At 40.4% G+C, this 17526-nt stretch overlaps 1 protein-coding gene across 2 annotated transcripts in view; it reads right to left on the reverse strand.

Moving 5' to 3' along the window:
- DNAAF6 (dynein axonemal assembly factor 6) overlaps window positions 1–17526 on the reverse strand; it is a 114361-nt gene that overhangs the window by 75748 nt on the left and 21087 nt on the right. For both annotated transcript variants that reach the window (XM_090264714.1, XM_090264713.1), the window contains one exon: window positions 16048–16144. In XM_090264714.1, the coding sequence (XP_090120840.1) occupies window positions 16048–16144 (97 nt within the window). The remainder of the gene's footprint in view (window positions 1–16047; window positions 16145–17526) is intronic.

The following is a 17526-nucleotide window of genomic DNA, read 5'->3' on the forward strand; positions in this document are numbered from 1 at the left end:
TGTATTCAGGCATATATAGTCAAGGATAAATATCAAGCCCATTATAATCAGAGCAAAAAATAAAATAAAACATAAAATAAAACAAAACAAGATAGGGGTATTCTTATTCATGAGGTTTAAATAAAAACATAGGCATGTTACCTAGGAGAAAAAAAGGCCTCTAGATCCCTTACTGTTTTTCCATTATTTTATATGAACATTTTATACCTTGTAAGCTTGACCTTATTTTGTCAAATGAACTGTATTATAAGGAAGAAAGTCTAGATTATCATCTTTTATGTTCCAAGGAGTCCTAGTTTTATTTCTCCTAGGAGCTTCCTCATGGGTGATAGTAACATTTTAACCAAGATGAGGGTACTTTTATGTGTTTTATATGTTGGACTTTATTATAGAATTTTACTTGAAGAAAATGATTGACAGCTAAAAACAAAGCAAAAACAAGAAAATAAAAAACAAAAATAAAACCCAAACCTGCAAACCACTGGCCCAACCCTAGCTCTAAAATTAACATTCAGCATGATGACTGTAGTTAACAAAACTGTATTGAATAGTGGGAATTTGCTAAAAGAGTAGATTTCAGGTGCTCTCACCACACACACACATACACACAGTAACTATGTGAGATGATACGTTAATATCTTGACTATAGTAATCATTTCACTATGTATATGTATATCAAATCATCATGTTGTACACTTTAAATATACACAATTTAAAAAATAAAATGCCCAAATATAGATTAAGGCCCAGGAAGTTTGGTAGCTACAGACTTGGAAGCAGAGCAGCAGGCAGAATTTGGATAATGGAGCACTTTGGATTGGGATTAGATGGAAAGAATTGAAGGCTTGCTGAAGATATACATATTACTAACACAGAATTTTGTTTAGTGCAATTACTTTACTTAGGACTCATATATCTTGCTTTCTATTTGGAGTTTGGGAAGGGTATAGGAAAGTGTGGTCCTCATAGATTTTTAAACCCCAAATTACTCCTTGTACATAAACAGATTATTTGTACTTCTATTAAACTTTTCTCAGCTTAAAAGAGGCCCTCTTCTTAAAATCTCTGGGTTGGATTGTTACATATACACTAGGTCCAGGATCAAAATAACATATTTAGTCAATTCTAAGGTACAATTTCCCCAGAATATTAATATTTCTGATATTGGGATGCATCACACAGTCAGTGTGTATATTTAAAGTGGTAGAATACCTATTTTCTTTTATTATTAAATAAATGCCACATTTACAGTTTGATAATGTCTTAGATTTGAGGAAATGCCATATTATCAACAGGAATAATAAGGTTATAAATTTGAGCAAGAAATACTTGAGATGGGGTCAACTACCACTTTAGTCTGAGTCTTAACAGTGGAGTTAAGCAACGACAATGGATGTCATCATTAATATGCCTATGGAACAAAATTCCAGCTACAAATGAGAGCTTTTTTTTCTTTTTTGAGAGTCAGCTTACCAGTACACCACTATCCACAATTATTATTTTATTCTTGTTATATTCACTGTTTACTTGAATAGGCCATGTTATTTTTTCATGCCTAGTTATCATTCCATGTGCTCTTACCTTGGCTTGGAATGTCCTTCTTGGAATGTTGTCCACTGTAGAAATCCTATCCACCCAAATAAAGTTGATCCCTTTCTGCTTTATGTCACTGTGTACCTGATAGATGCCTCTAAATACATACTGACCATATTGAACTGCTATGATTTTTTAGGTGTCCAACTCCTTAACTGGAAATTCCTTGAGCATAATTTATCTCTGTATCCCTAGTACTTAGTGACATCCCCAGACCCCAGACTCTGCAGCCCCTTACTCTGCCTGCAGTTGTCTGTGAGATGACAGGATGTATCAAGCTGAAACCATGTCCTATATCGATCAGCCTGTCGCACCTGCAGCTGCCAGAAGGCCAGATGGCTGACAAGGCTCACAAAAAATTCCCTCTTTGCTCTCCCCCTATAAAAGCAACCCCCTTGTCTCCTAGAAAGGCAGAGTCCTGACTACCTGTGGCAGGTCTCCTCACTTGCTGATTTCCCCAATAAACTTCTGCTTCTCAGCTCGCTGCATCTTAGTGGTCATCTGACTGACTCTGTTCTTACATTTTGGTGCCGAAACCCCAGGATTGGGACACCAGCTTGACCAGGTCTCCCGAGTCAGACTCAGGCCCTGAGCTGGCCCCAATCCCTGGACCCAGAGTCTCTCAGATTTCCATGAGTCAGCAGCTCAAGCTTCCCCTCTGGCTTACTGACCCCATCTGTCTCCTTTTCCCTCCAACCCCTTCCCAGACTGCCATTTACTTTCAGTCAACACTGGTCATTGGATTTGTGGGAGAGTCTTTGCCTCTGTCGCCCTCACATACACTGGTTCTGTTTGCTGGTCTATCTGAGACCACTCCAAGTAGTTCCACCCTGAATCTGAGTGCTCAGTCAGAACCACTCCTGGAGTCTCCTGACTCCTCAGGTCAATATGGACCCACTCTCCTAGGCCTGACAACCCCTGGAGATGCCCGGGATGACTCAGTGCTTCTCCTGCCAACCTTGGTCTCCCCACTCTCTGGTCAACATGGGGACACTTGTCTCGACAGATTGTAGGGCTGGGAATGTTGGTTTGGATTCACCCTCCTCCTCTTTCTCTCATTAACCTTAGTCATTGCCATGGTAATTGGCCAGTCTCTCCCACCCAAAGATACCCCTTTTGGGTGTTTAGTCCATAATCTCAGACTTCTCCAACTAAATGGAGAAGTCAAGGCCTGTCGACTTCTCTTCCTGTCTACTGTCACATGGCCTCAATATCCTCTTGATAACCAGAGTCGGTGGCCAGAAAACAGCACATTCGACCTCAGAGTCCTCACAGACCTCAATATTTTTTCCGGCGGTTGGGCAAGTGGTCAGAAATCCCCCATGCTCAGGCTTTCTGAACCCTTCAGGGAAAACACTCCCTTTGCCAACAGCTCACTACCAAGCAAATTTTCCTTGTCCAGGAGGAGCCACCTCCTTCTCAACCTTCTGTGCACCCTCTAACTTCTCCTTCTTCTTTGGATACCTTTGATTCCGCTGACCACCCACCTCCATACAACCCTGCACTGACGCCTCCTCGTCCCCCTCAGAAGCCCCATCTCCTGACTCCTCACAGTCCCCAGCACCCCAAGACCCCGGACATTCTCTTCATACTCAATCCCATGGACCCATCCCTACTTCCTCTTCCCCGACTCCCTCCCCCTCTGAGGAGCCTTGCCCTTCTGACCACTATCCCCTCCATGAGGTTGCTGGTAGAGACAGTGTCATGTGAGTTCATGTCCCCTCCAATTTGGCTGATCTTTCCCAAAGTGAGCAGCATCGTGGGTCTTCCTCTGAGGACCCCACTCATTTTATCAAAGAGCTCAGATATTTAACCCAGACCTATGACCCTACCTACCAGGACATTACCACCATCCTCGTTTCCATCAGAAGAGGAAAATTGTATCTGGGTGGCTGCCACAGCTTATGCTGATGAATTACATGCTGACAGACCTGCCGATGCTGACTATACCATTGGGTTGGTAGCAGTCCCTGCAGCCCCCACTTATTGGGACTACCAGATGAATTCCCCCAGTCTTTGCAAAATGTCCCACTTCCTTGCATGTCTCCTTGCAGGGATGTGCAAATCAGTCTTTAAAGCTGTCAACTATGACAAAACCCTCGAAGTCACCCAGGGTCCCAATGAAAATCCAGCTACCTTCTTAACAAGGCTCACAGAACCCGTCCAAAAATACACCAACCTAGACCACACTTCACCTGAGGGATGCCTCTTTTTACACACCCACTTCATTAGTCAGTTGGCCCCAGACATTTGAGAAAAGCTCTAAAAGTTAGAAGCAGACCCTGAGATTCCCCCAAATGAACTTATTCAAGTCGCCTTCCAGGTACTCAACAACCAGCAAGATGAACAGGAACAGCAAGAAAAGGAGAGGGAAAAGGAGCAGCAGGATTAGGAAGACAAGTGGTACCTTTTGCTGGCTACTGCCCTGGGGAACTCCTCCAAGGGACAAAATAAGCCTAAGGGCAAAGCCTCCACCATCAGGCAGCCTCCGGGCCCCTGTTTCCAGTGCAGATAGGAGGGACATTGGGCAAAGCTCTGTCCAAACCTCTGCTTACCTCCCCTGGGTCCCTGCCCTCTCTGACAAAAGACAGGTCACTGGAAGGTTGACTGTCCAATGGCCTCTAACCAGGGGACTAGACTGCTTACCCCGGCAGCGGATCTGGGTGCAGGCCTCCTAATCCCAGACCTCCTTGGACTTTTCACCGCCTGACGGAGTCCGGGTTCAGAAACCCCGCCTCTCACCATAATGGCTGCAGAACCCAGGGTAAACATATTGGTGGCAGGTAAGCCTATCTCTTTTATCCTTGATATGGGAGCCATGTATTCTTTTGTGCCAGAATTTTTTGGGCTCCTAACTCCCTCCACCATATTGGTTGTAGGAAGAGATGGCAAGGTGACCCAACCCCTAAGTACCCCTCCCTTTACTTGTCTCATTGGGCATCAGGCATTCACCGACTCCTTTCTACTCCTTTCCCACTGCCCAACCCCACTTTGTGGATGAGATATTCTAACCAAACTGCACACATCTATATCCCTTAGTTGTTTTGACCCCCTGCCCTTGCCAGACCATCCCACCCCTCTAATCCTCCTTCTAACCTTAGGGCAGTCCCTTCACCCTATCCAAGCCAATTCCCTACCACCTGGCTAACAATGGTAAATTCCAATGTCTGGGATGCAAACAATCCTTCTGTCACTTTCCACCATGTTCCAGTCTCTGTAACCCTAAAGGACCTCTCCCACGTCCCCAACAAACCTAAATACCCATTAACCCCTTGGCTTTAAACGGTCCGAGCTTCATTATAGACCACTTACTGGGACTACGTCTACTCTGACCTGCCGCCTCTCTTGCCAAGTCCCCCATCCTAGCAGTAAAATAACCCAATGGGTCCTACAATCTTGTCCAAGATTTTTGCACAATCAATGAAGCCACCATCTCTATCAACCCCATTGTCACATACCTTTATTCTCTCCTGTCGCATGTCCCACTTCAAACCTCCCACTTTATCATCCTGGACCACAAAGATGCCTTTTCACTATTCCAGTCTCCGCTACCTCCAAAGACCTCTTTGCCTTCACCTGGACTGACCCAACCACAGAAATAACCCAGCAACTGATATGGATGGGCCTGCCTCAAGGATTTTGAGATAGTCCCCATCTCTTCAGTCAAGGCCTAGCAGCCGACTTCTAGCAGCTTGACCTTTCCCCAAGCATCCTCCTACAATATGTAGACAATCTCCTCCTCTGTAGTCCATTAGAAAACCTTTATCGTCTCCATACTGCCCAACTCCTAAGCTTTCTTGCCAGTTGGGGGTACTGCGTGTCGTGAATCAAAGGCCGGTTCTCTCAGACTAAGGTCATATATCTTGGACTCTCAATCACCCCCACTCACAAACACCTAACCCCAGAAAGACAGGACCTAATAACAACTTTCCCCCTTCCCCATAATAAACAGAAAATCCTCTCATTTTCAAGCAGACCAATTTTTTCAGGACTTGGATACTTAATTTCAGATCCCTAGCCAAACCTTTATATAAGGCAACATATGGAGACCCATCTGAACCCATAGAAGACCCTTGAGCCCTTCTTAAGCATTTTACCACACTCAAAATAGCACTCGGTCAAGCCCCAGCCTTAGCCCTTCAGAACCCAGATAAGCCTTTTCTCCTATATACAGACACAAAAGGTGGATTTACCCTTGCCCTATAGCCCAACAATATGGGCCAGACCAACTGGTTACAGCCTATTTTTCCAAAACACTTGATTCACCCTTCCTAGGGTGGCCAGCCTGCCTCAGAGCCTTAGCAACAGTGGCAATTCTCAGCCAAGAAACCCTTAAGTTAAATCCCTTCACCGAGGTAACAAATCACTACTCCCATGCTATCTCTAGCCCATTGAATCACAAGGCCATCGCTGCAGCCTCCCCATCCCAAATTCAGTTCTTACATGCCCAACTACTTCAAAATCCCAAAATATAAATAGAGGCAAGCAAACTATCAGACATGTAATTCAAAGCAATAGTAATGAGAAAGCTCAATGAACTCAGCAAACTCAAAAAACCGACAACAAATTCCATGGGAACTACAAAGAACTCCAGGGAAGCTACAATGAACTTATTGAGAACTACACTAGCAAAAAAAGGACATAGGAACTATCAATAAGAACCAGGAAGAAATGAAGATACATTTCTGAACTGAAGAGCACAGTAGAATCAATCAAAAGCAGGCTAAATGACAGAGAGGTTCAGATCAGTGAGTTAGAGGACTACATTAAAAAAAAAAAATTCCCAGACAATGCAACAAAATGAAAAAAAAACTAAAAAAAAGAATGAAGAGGGTTTAAGATAACTGCAGGACAACATGAAACAAAACAATATCCATATCATAGGGATGCAAGAAGAAGAAGAGGAGCATGGGATAGAAAACCTGATTGAAAAAGTAATGAGAGAAAACTTTTCAAACTTGATGAGAGAAAAAGTCATGCAAGTCCAAGAAGCACAGAGGGTCCCAATGAAGATGAACCCCAACAGGCCCACTCCAAGAGACCTCATAATTAAAGTGTCAACATTCAAAGACAAAGAGAGAATCCTAAAGGCAGCAAGAGAAAAACAGCAAATAACATACAAGGGAGCTCCAAAAAGACTCAACTGATTTTTCAACAGAAACACTACAAGCTAGAAGGGAATGGCAAAAATATTTTAAGTACTGAAAAACAAAGGCCTAGAACCAAGACTACTCTACCCAGCAAGGTTCTCTTTCAAAAGAGAAGGTGAAATAAGGAGTTTCCCAGACAAAGGAAGACTAAAAGAATACATCTTCATCAAACCAGCAATGCAAGAAATGCTAAAGGGAATGCTTTATAAAAAAGAAGAAAAAGAGAGAGGGAGAGGAACACAGGTACAAAATAAAATGAATAAATACCTGTATTTAATAACCTTAAATGTAAATGGGTTAAATGCCCCAATCAAAAGACACAGGGTGGCAGAATGCATAAGAAAAAATGACCCACATATATGCTGTCTACAAGAGACACAACTCAAAACAAAAGATTTACACAGACTGAAAGTGAAGGGATGGAAAAATGTATTCCAAGCAAATTAACATAAAAAAGATGGGGTAGCAATACTTATATCAGACAAAACAGATTTCACAGAAAAGACCATAAAAAGAGACAAAGAAGGACATTTCATAATACTGAAGGGAATAATCCATCAAGAAGATATAACCCTGGTAAACATATATGCACCCAACATAGGAGCACCCAAATATGTAAGGAAAATCTTGGAAGACTATAAGAAGGATATCAATAGCAATACACTCATAGTAGGGACTTTAACACCCCATTACCAACAATGGAAATATCTTCAAAACAAGAAACACCAAGAATATTGAGGCATTGAACAACACTCTAGATCAAATGGACTTAACTGATATATAGAAATTTTCACCCAAAAGAAGCAAAATATACACTCTGTTCAAATGCACATGGAATATTTTCAAAGATAGACCACATGGTAGGACACAAAAAAAGCCTTAACAAATTCAAGAAAATTGAAATCATATCAAGCATCTTCTCAGATCACAATGTCTTGAAAGTAGATATAAACCTCAAGGAGAAAACTCAAAGACTTTCAAACTCATGGAGAATGAATAACATGGTACTAAATAATGAATGGGTTAAGAATGACATCAAGGAAGAAATCAAGAAGTTTCTGGAAACAAATGATAATGAACACAAAACTACCCAAAACCTATGGAACACAGCGAAAGCAGTCCTGAGAGGAAAGTTCATAGCAATACAGACCTACTTAAGAGGGACAGATGAATTTCAAATAAAAAATCTAACCCTACAGTTACAAGAACTAGAACAACAGCAACAAACAAAGCCTAGAGTGAGTAGAAGGAAGGAAATCATCAAGATCAGAGCAGAATTAAATGACATAGAGACTAAACAAACAATTCAAAAGATCAACAAAAGTAGGAGCTGGTTCTTTTAAAAGATAAACAAAATTGGCAAGCCTTTAGCCAGGCTCATCAAGAAAAAGAGATAGAGTACCCAAATGAAATCAGAAGCAAAAGAGGAAAAATCACAACTGATATCACAGAAATGAAAAGGATTGTAAGAAATTACTACAAACTACTGTATGGCAAGAAACTTGACAACTTAGAGGAAATGCACAAATTTCTAGAAACATATGATCTAAAACTGAATAAAAAGGAAACAGAAAGCTTGAATATACTGATAACAAAGAGTGAAATTGAAACAGTAATCAAAAAAACTCCTGGCACACAAAAGCTCTGGACCAGATGGCTTCACAGGCAAATTTTACAAAACTTTTAGGGAAGAACTAATGGCTACCCTTCTCAAACTATTCCAAAAAATCCAAGAAGAGGGAAAAATCCCAAACTCTTTCTGTGAAGCCAGTATTACCCCAGTTCCAAACCCAGATCAAGACACAACAAAGAAAGAAAACTACAGGCCAAAATAGCTGATAAACATAGATGCTAAAATCCTCAACAAAATATTGGCAAACAGGATCCAGCAACACATTAAAAAGATCATACACCATGATCAAGTAGGATTCGAACCAGGGATGCAATGATGGTATAATATTTGCAAATCAATAAAGGTAATTCACCACATAAACAAAATGAAGGGCAAAAATAACGTGATCATATCAACAGATGCAGAAAAAGCATTTGATAAAGTACAACACCCATTTATGATGAAAACTCAGCAAAATGGGAATAGAGGGAGCACACCTCAACATAATAAAGGCCATATATGAGTAACCTGAAGCCAACATACTCAATGGACAAAAACTTAAAGCATTCCCCCTGAGATCAGGACCATGACAAAGATATCCACTCTCTTCACTCCTATTCAACGCAGTCTTGAAAGTTCTAGCCACAGCAATCAGACAAGAAAAAATAAAAAGAAAAGGCATCGAAATCAGAAAAGAGGAAGTAAACCTCACTATTTGCAAATGGTATGATAGTGTACAGAGAAAACCCTACAAACTCCACTAAAAAATTACTTGACATAATAAGTGGATTTGGCAAAATAGCAGGGTACAAAGTCAACATTCAGAAATGAAAGGCATTTCTGTACACCAACAATAAAATATCAGAGATAGAAACTAGGAAAAAATACCATTTACTATAGCAAAAAGAAAAAGAATGTATCTAGGAATAAACTTAACCAAAGAAATATAAGACCTGTACTTGGAAAACTACATAACACTGGAAAAAGAAATTAAGAAAGATACAAATAAATGGAAGCATATACCATGTTCATGGATAGGAAGAATCAACATCATTAAAATGTCCATACTACCCAAAGCAATTTATAGATTTAATGAAATCCCTATTAAAATACTAATGACATATTTCACAGACCTAGAACAAATACTTTGACAATTTATATGGAACCAAAAGAGACCCTGAATAGCCACAGCAATCTTGAGACAGAACACAGTAAGAAGAAATTCACTATCTGACATCAAACTATACTACAAAGCCACACTAATTAAAACAGCCTGGTATTGGCATAAGAATAGACATGTAGATCAATGGAACAGAATAGAAATCCCCGAAATAAACCCCAGTCTATATGGTCAACTAATATTCAACAAAGGTGGAAGGAACATAAAATGGAGTGAGAAGAGCCTCCTCAACAAATGGTGCTGGGAGAACTGGACAGGGACATGCAAAAAAATGAAACTAGACCACCAACTTACACCATACACCAGAATAAACTCAAGATGGATCAAAGCCTTAAATGTAAGGGGTGACACCATAGAAGTCTAGAGGAAAACATAGGTAGGGAAATTTCAGGTATCCCACGTAGCAATATTTTCACCGATACATCTCCTAAGGCAAGGGAAATAAAGGAAAGAATAAAGAATTGGGACTACATCAAACTAAAATGTTTCTGCTCAGCAAAAGATGACATCAGCAAGATGAAAAGGGAAGCAACCATATGGGAAAATAGATTTGCCAATGGTACCTCAGACAAGGAATTGATCTCCACAATATATAAAGAACTTATATGTCTCAACACCAAGAAGACAGACAACTCAATTAAAAAATGGGAAAAGGACCTGAACAAACACTTCTCCAAGGAGGACATAGAGAGGGTCCCTTGGCATATGAAAGAATGCCCAACATCACTAGCCATCAGAGAGATGCAAATAAAAACCACAATGAGATACCACTTCACACTGGTTAGAATGGCCATCATCAACAAATCAACAAACAAAAATTTCGGGCCCGGATGTGGAGAAATAGGAACCCTAATGCACTGTTGGTGGGAATGCAGACTAGTGCAGCCACTAAAGTAAACAATATGAAATTTCCTCCCCCCCAAAAAAACTGGTGATTCCACTGCTAGGATTATACCCGAAGAGACCTGAAACCCCAATTCTATAGAACTTATGCATTTCTATGTTCATAGCACTGCTATTTATAATAGTCAATTGCTGGGAACAGTCTAAGTGCCCACCTTTAGATGAGTGGATCAAAAAACTGTGGTACATTTACACAATGGAATGTTATGCAGCAGAAAGATAGTAGGAACTCCTGCCATTTGCTACAACATGAATGGAACTAGAGAGAATTATGCTTAGTGAAATAAGCCAGGGAATAAAAGAAAAAGACCATATAATATCACCTGACACAGGAGACTAATGAACAACAGAAACTAATGAACAAAATTGAACACAGAACAGAGTAAGAGTTATAAGGGAGGAGGGGGAAGGGAGAGAAGGGGGATAAGTAGGGGAAAGGTTTAATAAAAGAACTAGTAGAAATAACCTATGGACGTGGACAACAGGGTGGGGATTGATTGTGGGATAAGGGGTGTGCTCTGTGTGTGGGAGCAATGGGGAAAAAAGTGGGACAATGGTCATAGAAAAACAATAAAAATAAATTTTAAAAAATCCTCAGATCTTCCTGCATAAATCACCTCTCCTACTCAACCCTGCCTCATTGCTTCCCCTCTCCACTACCACACCCATACTCATAACTGCACACATCTCTCCTCCTTTTTACATCCCTTTTTCAACATACAAGACACCCTTCTACCCTAGGTGATATCCTGGTTCCTAGATGGAAGTTTTATAAGACTGGCTTAAATGGAGCTGGATATGCCATCACTACACTCGCCTCCATCATTGAGTCAAGACACTTGCCCTCTGGTACCTCCTCCCAACAGGCAGAACTTATTGACCTAACATGGGCCTTGGCCCTTGCAAAAAATTATCACACCAATATATACACTGACTGCTAATATGCCTATCACATCTTACATTCACACATCCCAATTTGGATAGAAAGGGGATATCTCACTTCTAAACACTCTCCCATCATCAACAAACATCTCATACTCAAACTTCTTCAAGCAGCTTAGCTCCCAACAAAAGTAGCAGTTATCCACTGCAAGGGACATCAGGCCAAGACAGATCTCATAGCTCAGGGAAATCGCAGAGCAGACACTGAGGCAAAAAAACAAGATGCCTCTTCTGTCCTCCTCACAATGACTTCTGAGGTACCCCCTTATGCAGAGGAAGAAAGATGTGCCTTAGTTAAGCTTGGAGCAACCCAACAAAATGGTTGGTTTCATCTTCATAACAAAATAATTCTCCCCAATAATCACACTCAACATATTCTCACCAGACTCCATAACCAATTCCACATAGGTGCAAGACCACTGCATGCTTTATCATCCCAAACAATACATCACACTGGCATGCTAACCCAGCTAGAAAAAATATCCCAAAGCTGTCCTATATGCCAACAAGCCAACCCCCAGGGAAAGTTAAAACCTCCCTTTCCCACACACCAAATTCGGGGACATCTTTCAGGTCAGGATTAGCAAATAGACTTTACTCACATTCCTCCAATAAAGCAGTTCCAATACCTCTTAGTCTCAATTGACACTTTTTCTGGGTGGATCAGGGCACTGCTATGGAAGAGGCCTCCGAAGTAACAGAGGCACTCATTAATTACATCATCTCCCAGTTTGGACTTCCCTCCTCTCTTCAGACAGACAATGGCCCTGTCTTTGTTTCACAAATATCCCAGCAGGTATCTCAGGCATTAAACATTAAGTGGCAGTTCCACATCCTATACCAACCCAATCCCCAATCATTAGGGAAGGTAGAATGTGTTAATGGCCTATTAAAAGTCCACCTAACCGAATTTAACACTGAAATGTATCTCCCCTGGCCCAAATTACTGCCTCTAGCCTTCCTCAGAATTTTCTCAGCTCCCCAAAAGCCTTGCATGCTCATCCCCTTCGAAATTATGTATGGCAGACCCTTACTTCCAGGCAACACCCCTCCCACCAAGTTGGACTATGGGGACTACCTTTCTATCCTCTCATATCTGAGATCTACCCTCTGAAGCCAGGCCAATTCAACCCTACCCACCCCATCCACTGATCACCAAGAATCCCCCATTTCACCAGGAGACTATGTCTACCTTAAAACCCTTACACCTAAAGTTCTCACTCACTGGTGGTCTGGCCCACACTTGGTCCTCCTAACTAACGCAACAGCAGTTAAACTCCTAAATATCCCATATTGGGTACATTACTCCCATCTCAAACCTGCCCCTCAGGTACCTGAAACTCCTATAGCCTTGGATCTTGAACACACCATCACCCAGCTTGTACCAATCCAGGAAGAGACACAAACAACAACACCCACATATTCTTGCACCCCCATTGGAAACCTCATGGTAAAAATCACCCAAGCCTAACCCCTCCTCTGAATGAGCCTTCCATAGGCCCTACTCTTTACTCATCTCAGCTCGCAAGACCTTTTACTATACAAAAAGCCCCCTGCCAGACTATTTCTCAGTTTCTAGAATGTGTCTCGGATGCCTAGATGCAGGGCACTCTTACCAACTACACACCTGATGAAATTTACTTTTATATTTTCATCCTAGTTCTATTCCTCATTGACTTACTCAAATCATCCTGACCATGCTGAATCCTTTCACAATTACAGTTATCACCCTCCTAACCTTTGCCACCTCATATTGACATCTTCTAGCCCCCACAATACAGCAAATGGTATCCTTAACCAGCAAAACCAACTGCTGGATCTGCCCTCTATCCTCCCATCACCCGGACATCGAGGTCACTGCCTTCTCACCCAATCCTACCACCTTATATAGTCTTGTTGCCCACTTTCTCCCATCCCCCTACTGGCCCCCTCACTCTCACAAGGGTCTGGCAGATCCCTCTGGAGTGTCCCAGCCAGTGGCCACCATCACCCATATTATTGGTCCTGCCTCTCTCTGCATCTGCTTCAGACATATCAATGGCACCCACATCCAACCTTGCTTCTTGGGCACATTCAACTACTCCCTTTTCTGTAACCACACCCTAGACCTAGCCTCTGTCCACCATGGAGGCCAACCAGGCAAGCCTTCTACCCATGCTTAAAGTACCTTCCAAATTCATAATCACACCAATGCTTCAGACTTTCCTACCACCCCTCACTGCATCATGAATTTTCAAAATAACCAATACAACCAAACATTTCTTCACAAAATCATCAATAACATTTGGTGCCAGTCAATAAAAACAAAACCCACCACATTTGCATCACCATCACCAACACAAAATATAGCACTGTTATTTCCCTACAAGGAACAGGATGTCACTTCCTATCTAGTATTCAAGCATACCTAACAATGCCTCCTTACTAGACTGGCACCTACATGATAGTCGCTTTAATACTAGATGCCTCCATACTGAACCCCCAGAAAATGGCCAATTCCGAGGCAATCCCCAATCTTGGCTCCTTTCTTGGGACCTCCCTCTTGTCCCACCCCTGACACAAACGAGACCGACAGTGGTCTGAGTTTGGCAGACATATGTACAGCAACCTTATCCTTCAATAACCAGGAATAGGGCAGTCCATATATAGAGGCTTCTTCTGGTTTGTAGGAATACCTCAATTAGAAAAATCAATGCTAAATCTCCCTCTGTCCCTTCGAGGAACTTGGAATGCTACCCTCCAAGCCCTAGAAAAATGGCAAGAATCCCTCAACAGCCTAGCAGATGTAGTTCTCCAAAATAGGAGGGCCCTAGATATTCTCACAGCTGAGGCAGGGTTAACATGTGCCATGCTGAACAAAACCTGCTGTTTTTACATTAACAATACAGGAATAACAGAAGAAAATTTACCAGTACTTAAAAAACACATTGACATTATTGCCTGAGCCAGGGAACGGGCATACAGAGAATCTTGGTTCAGAATCTTCCTCTCATACTTCTCTTCTCCCTTCAAAGCAATCCTAGTGCCTCTCATAACCCCACTGCTTCTCCTCCTATTATTCCTCACCCTTGCTCCTTGCTTCCTCAAACTGCTAGTTAACTTTATTCGAGAAATGGTCCAATTCATGACAACCTCTACTGTCCATAATGTACTCTTGCTAAGATCTTTCAGATATCAACCCATGGCAGAAAACGATCCCAAGCCAGCCGTCAACCCCCTCCCATTGCCGTAACTTCACAGGAAGTTGTTACAGAAGAGAGATTCAATGACCCTTTTCCCATCTTGTCTCTGCCACACAAAAAATCACCCTGCTCCCCGAAAGCACATACAATTGGCAATGCTGAGTTTAATTGTTAATAATAAAATGAGACATTTATGGCTCCCCAGTTAATTATAAATTTATTATAGGGAGGTATCAAGTCTTTTTCTGTATATACTTTTGAGTTTTATATAAATGTATATTCCTATTCTGAGGTGTGATTTAGTTTCGAAGATGCGTCATTCAGTATACCTTTATCATTAATACTAGTAGCAATTTGCATGAGAGAAATGGAAAGGCCTATAACAGTTTTATTTATTTAGTGCCTAGAATTTCTCCAGTATTAGGAACAATCCTTAATAATAGACATCAAAAACATAATTTTATAGTAATTTAACAGAGAGTAACTTGAATATTACTGCTAAAACCCTGGGAGCTAATTACTTCAAGATCATTGGACCTTAACTCATTCGAGTTTGAAAAATCTCTTGAGGTACTTACTTAAAGTTACTATTCCCATTATGTTACTTGATTCAATTGAATGTCTTAGATCTTGCTAATAAGAGAAAAACTGGATTTTATGCCAAAAGAGATTCCATTTATCATCTGCTTAAGGAAAAATATTCAGCATCTCCTGTGGGCACTTCAGTACTCTATACCAGCACTAGAGTTACTAGTGTATATTGTCAAAATGAGTTGCATTCTACACTTTTGGTTAGACAGAGACTTTTCAACGATATCATCACAAGGCTCAAATAAGCAAAGTAAGGCAGATTCAATTGATATTGTTGGTGTTGCTACTGTAATTATAGAAACAGTGGCTTGGCAAAGGATGCTCTCCAAAATGCTGTAGTGTCACTCAGATTAGGAAGCCAAGTAACACTTCAGATGTCTTTTTTTAGATGTCAGTTTAGAGTTTTAAAATCAGAAGTTCCAAATATTAAGAAAAAAAAATCCTTTTTAAATTTCCTAATGTAAACCAAGTCACTACAAGAAATACAGATATAACAGAGAAGACAGATTGAGGGAAGGAAATATATTTCATTCTCATTGCCTGTTCACTAATGAGACATTACTAACCATTCAGATGGCATGCATGAGATAGAAGTAGGATGAATGAAATTCAGTCCAATTAGATTGGGCAGTTTTAACAGGACTAGAAATAGTGTATTATGTCATATGATTCTATTATGATTATTTGTAAATCTTATCCACATGTGTAATGTTAGTTTACTTTGTACATATTTACCAAATTTAAACTGTCTGTTCCATTATTCCCTTAGTACTTGAAACATAGCAACCAATATTTTTAAAGAGTTTACAGCCTTGCCTACAGTGCTATATATACAACAGGCAACCAGTTTAGCTATAATGGTCATAAGCAAAATGGGGAAGGGAGAAAGCTTACCACTAGACCCTCACAACATGCTGTCGAAGAGTCCTTTTTTGTCAATCCTAGGAATATATCTTGAGTTTCCACCTGCTGTTTGTATATAATATCATACCTGAAAAATATAATTGATATAGAAACTCAAATGAAGGAGAAGTGAAGGAGTAGAAAACTAGAAACTTATGAGAACAGGCCATTATGGTAAAAACAAAATGACTAAGTAAATAAAATGCTTGCAGGTTTTTCAGGCATATAGCAGAACATAAATAAATAGAAGTCCAGAAATTCAGTAAAAAATGCCTAACTCTGTAAAGCAGGATTTATAGCATATATACTTCTTTTCTAAAATAAAGCTTAACTGTTTTAGAGCTATACAAATAAAACGGATTGAGAAAACTTCTAAAAGAGTTTAATTAGATTCAATGCAGAAATAAAAAAGAAAGGTCGTTTCCAGGAAAACAGTGGCTCAGAAATATAGTGGGCCCATAACCCGGGGTTTTATGGATAGATAAAAACTCTCCACCGATAAATTTAAGTGACAATATAGAGTTCAAAAATCCAGGTTTAGTACCATTTTTGTCATTAACTGTGTGACTTTGGTCAAGTCACAGACTCAGAGTATTAGCTTCTACATTTGTACAATTTATGAAAGAGGGTGGGTTTCAATGAAATAATCTCTATTTTTTCCACCTCTAAAATTCTACAGTAGAAACACTGGTAATATAGTCAGCACAGTTACACTGTAATGTTTAGAATCTAGCCCTATAGGATTCTTAGTTCAGTGAAAGATTTTCCTGGTATTTCACCTCACATGTGACAATTCACAAATCTTTCCTTGGCCCCAAACTGGGGTCCTTAGAGATAGAATGATTTATAGAAGTACCCAGACATAATGTACCCTATCAATTTACATAGAATTAAGTATGCAAACATTTACAAGTGATCTTTTCTATTTAATTCTACTGTAATGAAGAAATGGTAAATCCCTGGACAGGAAGACTAAAAAACTACCTTGAACTCTGACCACTGGCAAATAGAAATTACCAAGAATGAAAAAGATTTCTCTTAGTTGAAACAGGAACAATAGGTAGCTATTTGATATGGGACATTTTTTCTTAATATACCAGAACATCTATCAGGTATTTACAAAGATGAAGCCAGGTTAAAACAAAATAGGAAGGTATTGATCCATATGCCCATGATTCCCAAATATATTTAGTATAGCTGCTGCTCTTCTCATCTCCAGAAGCAATTTTCCAAGTGCTTACTATATGCATGTTCCTGGATTTCCCAAAGGCACCTCACCCATCCACACAACCAAAACCAAACTTATCTCTTCCCCTCCACCTACATTCCCAATTATAGTTAATAGCCCCACTATTCACACCATCACCCAAGCATCATTTTTGACACTTTCCTTTTATTCATTATCTCTAATCAAGTATCAAATCTGACTTTGAAACTCTGAAAAATACAGACCCTAATGCTTCTCTCTGG

Source organism: Furipterus horrens, unplaced genomic scaffold, assembly GCF_987537825.1.
Source record: "Furipterus horrens unplaced genomic scaffold, mFurHor1.1.pri manual_scaffold_17, whole genome shotgun sequence".
Taxonomy (NCBI): Eukaryota; Metazoa; Chordata; class Mammalia; order Chiroptera; family Furipteridae; genus Furipterus; species Furipterus horrens.